This window comes from Chrysochloris asiatica, unplaced genomic scaffold, assembly GCF_000296735.1.
Source record: "Chrysochloris asiatica unplaced genomic scaffold, ChrAsi1.0 scaffold00013, whole genome shotgun sequence".
Classification (NCBI taxonomy): Eukaryota; Metazoa; Chordata; class Mammalia; order Afrosoricida; family Chrysochloridae; genus Chrysochloris; species Chrysochloris asiatica.
Window position 1 is genome coordinate 25,007,629 of NW_006408531.1, and position 7,837 is coordinate 25,015,465.

A 7,837-nucleotide genomic window follows, 5' to 3' on the forward strand; every position below is an offset into this window, starting at 1 on the left:
CAATACACAAGTCTCCACAGCATGACAAACTGACAGACATGTGGAGGATATGCATAGTAACTTGCAAAATTTCCAGATTTAAGTCTGAGTGAATTTCACTTTGTATGTCTCACACTTTCTCCATTCAGCTGAATTCTTATGTTTAGCACTAACAGGGATAAATTCTGTTTCAATTCCCGACAACAATAGTCTACTTATGGAACTGTTCTTTCTGGGATGTGATGTTCAACCACCTGTTTCTCCTCTCCCTTTTCTTGCTTGCCGTAATGTTTGGTGAAAACCCTACACATACTGTGATATTAAAGTAATTTTTAGGCCTCATTTTTTATGTTTTTTGGCTTAGTATTTTTCTATGTCTTCATGGCTATTTAGTAAAACAAAATAAAGTTTGGGTTGCTAACTAGAAATTACTTTAAACTCAAAGATCCAAAGTATGATTATTATATTACAAAGGTACCATTAATCTAAGGTATAGAATAACTCACTGTAATCTCCAAAATAACTTTTATCCTTATGTTGTTCATATTGTTGTTAAGTGCCATTGAGTCAGTTTCAACTCATAGTGACTCAGTATAGCATCTTTGAATAATAGCTGGTGAGTTGGAACCACTGGCCTTGTGGTTCAAACCAATCTTATGGTCCTGTGCTGATCCAACAGCACTAAAATTTCAAAATCAGGATGACTGATGCATTCACATAGGTAAAATTTCCTTGCCAATCACGTTGAGTCTGTATTGATTTAATTAACTAAAATGGGCCATAATAAAACAATAGAATATTATGACTTGTTATAGATACTATAACTATATAGTAAATAAAGCACCATTTAAATAATTAAACATTCAATATCTGCTTTTTAATGGATAAAAACCAAGTCACTATTTTAAGTAATGGTTAGCAGTACAAATATGCGTTGGGGCCTTTCCAAATCAGGAAGTTTTTTCAGGAAGATATGGTTAAAGATAAATGAGGCCATTAACCATATGTTTAGATAGCACTTTAACCAACATAAAAACTTAAATCAAACTTAGATGTAGTGTTTGTTTAGCAATAGAGAATTTATGCATTATTCCCTTGCTAGTGAAGGATGGCAGACTTTGCATTCTACCTTAATAAAAGCACAAATGATGTGTGTGCTCACACCTCAGCACAGAGAAATTATCCATGACACAAAGAAAGGAAGCTTTAAGTCTCAAATCACGGTTCATTTAGATTGTAGTCATTCAACTTGTCTAAATAGTGTAATATATGCTTATGAAGACATATGTAATTTATTTTCAGAATATCTAGCTATTTAGCAACCTACAATTTTAATTGTAGTTTAAAGTATATGAAGATATTTCACCAACTTCAATACATCTTTATTTAATAGTAAGCAAAAATAATGGAATTGACTACTTAATTAGGGTTTGTTTGTTTGGGGAATTTTCTCTGCATTCCATCTTTATCTACATCAAGATTTTCAGCTGAAACCTGTAGTGGTATAGTGAATTATGTAATGTCTTTTATAGTCATAGTTTATAACTCCCGTCAAACAACATTTCTGCCCTGCTGGGTCCGGGTAAGAGAAGGTGGAAGAAGATATTCATATAATGGAATGATTCAGCAGAGAACTCTAGCAGTTATTGTTAAAACCAAAACACTAGCATGGGTTTAAAATGAGCAGTCTCAGAAGCAGGAGGGGAGTATCTCAAAGAAGAAGGGTCAAGAATGGAGTGTGTCCTTTGGACCCTGAGACAGATCCAGGGACAATGAGCAGCTGGTGGGTTTGAACTGCGAACCTTTCAGTTAAAACTGACCTAGCACTCCAGTGCTTATCCTAGAGCACCATACGAGGACTCCAAAGAAACTGGTAGAATTCTTCAATTTCTTCATCACTGGCTTTAGAGGTAAGTGAGTAAATTGAGTATCAGTGGTATTAACTGGTTTCTCTGTAGGTGTATGGTTACTATTCTACTAAAGACAGCATAGTATTTCAAGATAGATCTTGAAAAGATATTTTAGACAATGAATGTTATGCTACTAGTCTTCAATTTTTCACTTATGGGATAATAAATTATATATTTGAACACTGATCTTTATGTGTTTCATGTCATCTTTGACAGCTTTCAATATTACAAGATTCATCCTTGGTACATTACACATTTCAATTTGCAATGGATGTTTAGCTGCCTTCCCTCATTTAGAGTGGTGGCCCACTAGCAAATGAAGATCCTAAAAGCTTTACCACATTAGTGTCATCAAGGTAGACTCTATTTTTGAGGAACCAGCTCTTCCTTCATCGTATTTTGAATGCCTTCTAAACAGAGGACTCATCTTCTGGCACTATGTCTGACAATGTTCCACTGCTATTCATAAAATTTTCAGTGGGTAAACATTCAGAAGTAGTTCGCTTCTCTTCCTAGTCTGGCTGTCTGGAAGCTCATGTGAAACCATGGGTGACATTGCTGATATTTAAAATACCAGTGGTATAGCTTACAGCATCACAGCAACGCCACAGTATGACAAACGGACAGTCAAGTGGTGGCTATGATTATTAATGAGTCAAAATAATAGGAGAGATGATATTTGGATTAAAAGCTGAAATCCTAAAAGTCAGTCACAAAAATGTATATTTGTGATTCACAGTCCAGTGCTTATCCTACAGTACCATACCAGGACTACAGTTATTGGGTGTAAGATAATTTTGGATTTTGTAATGTCCAAATGCAAAACCCTACCAACAGGACTTCAAGATATTATTAGAAGGGAAACAGTGATTCACTTACCTTACAACCACTGACAATGCTGTAGCCCCAGGTATTGGGTGCACATTTAGAACATTTCTCTCCAATGGTATTAGGAGGGCAAATGCATCGGCCAGTCTTTGGGTCACAATTATTACCCAGATGAGCACAGTCACAAGCTTCACAGGGGAAAATAAAGAAGGGCAAAAAGAAAGAAATAGCAACATTTGATACAAAAATATTTTTTTCTCTCTACCAATTTGTACTATGTTATTATACACATTATGTCTAAAAGTCCTTGAAAATAAAAAATAAATAAAAATAAAATATATTATATCATAGTATAGAGTATATTTCACATAGTTTTTAAGAGAGATATGCTGTATTTAATTATCTCAAAAATTAAAGCATATTCGGCTTTTGGGATAAGTTTAGGAAAAGAAAGGACTGGTGGATCAGATTGTATGTTAACTGTAATGCCTAGAAGCTATCAAGTTTTGTTTTTATATTTAAGTTCGTTACTAAATTTTCAAAGCTATGTAGATAATTTTTTCACACTTGTGGATAACTTTTATTTGCAATCCCAAACCGATGAGTTTAGTCAACCAAACCCAATCCACTGTCGTTTAGTTGATTTCAACTCACAGCAACCATACAGGATGGAGTAGAAGTGAGTTCCCAATGCTGTAAATCTTTTCAGGGGCAGATTGCTTCATCTTTCTCCAGTGGAACTGCTAGTAGGTTCAAACTATTGACCTTTCAGTAAGCAGTTCAATTTACCCACTGCAACATCAGAGCTCCTTAATTGGTAGCTCAAAAATAATATGAGAAGAATTATAAATGCTACACATCAGGATAGTCTAGTCTTGCAAATATTTAGAAATAGTGACGTTACAGAGAGTGTCACTATATGACTGTTATCTGTTGAGTTTTATTTACCACCTGCCTTATATCTTTCCAATAGCTTCTTTATTTACCTTGATATGTTCTGATATATGAAGAGTTCACAATTCATTATTGTTCACTACAGTTTCTCAAATGATGTGAAGGTAAGATTTGAGAAGACAGTCAAAGTCATATAAGACAAGAAGTGAATTTCACTTATTCATTATAGATGACCAAACTACTAAGAGAGTATATTTCAGCACAGTACAACATATAAAATAAATGAAGAAAAGAAATTCCAAATACTTGAAATTTAATAAAGAAGTAATGACATGAAAAAAATTTTTGATTGGTATATAATGATTAAATCTTTTTAACAGAATGCATTTAAGATATCTGATTAAGTTAGTTCTTTAAGGGTCACAATTATCATTGCTCACAGCATTCCATACTAGCTGTGCAAAAAAGTCTAACACAATGTTTGACAGAGAGTAAGCATTAAATAAATGCTAGTAGCCATTGTTTTTGTTATTATTATTGTCATTACTAATTTTAAGCCAAATAATTTATTCTTTTTGTACCATTCACTAAGAAGAAAAATAGTTAACATCACATTTAAATTTATGTGCTGAGAAATGTCTTAGGACAGTTTAAATCATTATTTGCAAATAGAAATTATCTGAATAGTTCTTCATATAGAATCATAATATCAAATGGGAAAAGACCTGATTAATTAGCTAGTTTCTCGCTGCCAAAAGATAAAATGTTTACTATAATTAATAATACTAATAAATAATGAAAATAATACTATAATGATAAACACTTATTAGTAGCCATTAATGCAACAAATGCTCACAAAACCATATGTAGTAGATACTTAAGTTAATAGATGCATTTTGAAGAGAGACCACAAGATGAAGTCACTCAGTCTAGGTCACATGATGACTTCTTTTTCATGAACTAACAACTATGTCAGGCGGATCTGCTTCTCTCTCATAACAATAGTGTTCAAAGCTACTGAAAATATATGTAAACTTTTCTTTTTTCAAAAGGAAAGGGAAACGTTGAACTGTATTAGTTTAGGAGTAGAGTTGTAGTGAACAATAGCACCCAGAAAAAAAGGAATGTCTGACTTTCAAGTGACAGCTGCCTTGAAGGACAGGTTGAATTGAGGCTAGAGGCAGGAAGAAGTACAAGAGAATTGGAATCTGCTGAGGATCTTTATCAAGTATTTGAATACTCACAATCACAGTTACTTATAAGGCACTGTTTTAAGTTACAAAGCACTACATTTAGTAAATAATTTGGATTAAATAAATATTTTTACTATCAAGTTAAGCAGGAGGGCTAGTCAGATAGTGGGTTATGAATTGAGACGCTAATAGCACAGTCTGCGGTTAGAACATACTAGTTGATGAGTGGGAGAAAGACGAGGCTTTTTGCTACCATTAAGATTTACAGGCTTGGAAACCCTATAAAAACCCTATATATGAGTTGGAACCGATTCCATGACAACAGCCACCACTATCACGTTAAGCAGTTTGTTGTCAATGTTTATTTCCTTTCATCTCTGAACACCCTGAAAGGCAAACTGCTACAGAAGCTAAGACACCAAATCAGAGGACCATTAGGTAAGAGTTTAGACTTGTTTACAGACCTGTGCATCCTCCTTCTTGGAATTTGAAATAACCATGGGCACAACGGTCACATTTCTTTCCTGTTACTCCTGGCTGGCACCAGCACTGCCCACTCTCTTCACAGTCGAACGATTTAGACCCAAAGGAGTTGCAGTTGCAGGGAACACAGCCCCTTCCCGATTGTACACCAAACGTTTCAGGCTGGCACAGAAGAGGAAGGAGATAAATTACATTTAAATCAATCAATGAACAATAATACATAAAGCACAAGAGCAAAGATCAGGCAGAGTAAGCTTTACCAGGGCTCTTCTTTGAGGTTATTTCAGTTGAGTTTTCTCTTACTCAAATGGACTTTTAAAAAGAAGGTTTAATTACTTTGAAATTTCCTTAGGACTAATGACATTATTAGGGCAATGTCTTTTCTTCTGTTATATTTTCACCAGTTCTTCCCTATTCTTCCTAAGGTTTTACCAGCAATGTGAGAATCAGCTTTGGGTAGTAATTCCAGTTTTAGTGGTAAATTTACTTTCTTCATTCCTAATAATCTGAGTTGATTTCTTTCAGGTCATAGTAACTCTTTGTACTTGAAAAAAGGAGTTAGATATTATTAAACATTTGCCTAAATTTAAAATCCCCCTCTAAAATTTTATCTCATTTGTCACATACCATACATATTCTCATGAATCAATTTAAATTGTTAGAAATAGACTACCCCAAAATACAGATGTTTGTGTAGACAACTGTTTTGTTATATCCATAAATAATTATTTATTTATGGATTTATTATGTTGCTGCTGTTGTTAAGTGCTGTGCAGTCAGTTCCAAATCATAGTAACTCTGTACAGAGTTTCCGAGGAGCAGCTGATAGATTTGAACTGACAGCCTTTCAGTTCAAACCAACCTTGTGGTCTAGTGCTTATCCTACAACTGCACACCGGGACTCCAAGTCGTCATTCTAGTACTCACACTATAAAAGTCATAGATTGCACCTCCAACAACAAAACAATTGGCTACACAAGCATCTGTATTTTGGGCAGTCTATTCCTAACAATTTAAATTAATTTATGAGAATATATATGAAGCACCAGATTGAGACAGCGGAAGTGAATCAAGTCCATGATTGACTTCCTCATATGTATATCTCATATCTGTTGGAACCGACATGATGACACATAACAAACACAACATGTCACATTATTATGGTATTTTAATCTGAAAACTACATCTTAGCAATTATGTCATGATAAAAATAATTCCTATTTTGGAAAATTAGACTTAATAAATTGATTGTTGATAAAAATAAATCTCGTCACTTAATGTGAGCCACCCAAATTGAAATGAATAAGCATCATTATATGCTTTTGCCATGAATTTTGAAAAAAATTGACAAAGAGAAAATTAAAATCGCACTAAAAATTGTCTTTTAAAATGACTCTACCTAAAAAAGTTTATTATTTTAATGTAACATGAGTTTTATAATGAGTTTTATAATAATTTAATCTTTATATTTCCTGCTGACTTGTTTTCATTTCTAATTCTAATGCAGATTTCATTACAAGATAAAATAAAAAATTGTGTAAGTGTAGTAACAAATAAACTAATACATTATTTTTAAATAATTCTAACTATAACAAACAAAATTAAACATAATATTTTTATTCATATAGTGGAAAACAAATAAAATTATAGATGCTTAATCCTAGAAAAATAACTAGAAATTAGGACAAATGTTGATTCACAGGCATGCTCACTGCAGCAATATCAATTATAGGAACCATAAGGATATTTGCATGTTCAATGTTAGCATTATAATTGAATAAATTAGGATACAGTCATGCTATAAAAGGATATGCAATCATTAAAATCCTGTTTTGAAACAGTTTTAATGATACAGATATGCTTTGGAGATAGCATTCAGTAAACTTTTCAGCAGCAGGTTACACAATTATAAATGCACTGTGATTTCAATTACATACCCATAAAAGCAAAAATACACAAATCTACAAATAGGAAACATACATACTTAAAAAAATTACTCGAACACAATGTGTTAAAAATGTTTTTGTTTTTGTTTTTGTTTTTTTTTCATTAGAGTCTTAAAATTCTATTACATTTATTGAAGGACCTCTGGTAGTGTAATGTTTACGAGTTGGGCTGCTAACCTCACGGTCAGCAGTTTAAAACTGCTAGCCATTCCATGGAAGAAAGATTAGACTTTCTGTTCCCACAAAGATTTATAGCCTTGAAAACTCTATACAGGGTCGCTATGAGTCGGAACTGACTCCATGGAACATAACCAACCAACCAACCATTTTATGTATTAGTCTTTAGTCCCTAAATTTTCTTTACTTAGCATCCATATCAATAAAATATTAACTTTTATTGGTGCATGATCAATAAAATATTAAAGGGACTTCCAAGTTATAGTTATCATTGAAAAAACATCCAAAATAAACTACGATGTAAGGCTTTATGTAAGAAGAAAGGTTTTCTCCATACTTTTAAAATATTTAAATAATGTAATCTCAAAAACTGGGCTACATAAAAAGAAGGGAGTGGTTGACTTTGCAGTCCAGGAGTGGAAGTCCC

General features: G+C 33.1%; 1 protein-coding gene across 1 annotated transcript in view; it reads right to left on the bottom strand.

Annotated features, from left to right (window-relative positions):
* Positions 1–7,837, bottom strand: part of LAMA2 (laminin, alpha 2) — a 747,229-nt gene that overhangs the window by 344,356 nt on the left and 395,036 nt on the right. The window contains exons 21-22 of the mRNA XM_006834727.1: positions 5,269–5,449; positions 2,769–2,905 (exon numbers count right to left, since the gene is read on the bottom strand). Coding sequence (XP_006834790.1) covers positions 2,769–2,905; positions 5,269–5,449 — 318 coding nt within the window. The remainder of the gene's footprint in view (positions 1–2,768; positions 2,906–5,268; positions 5,450–7,837) is intronic.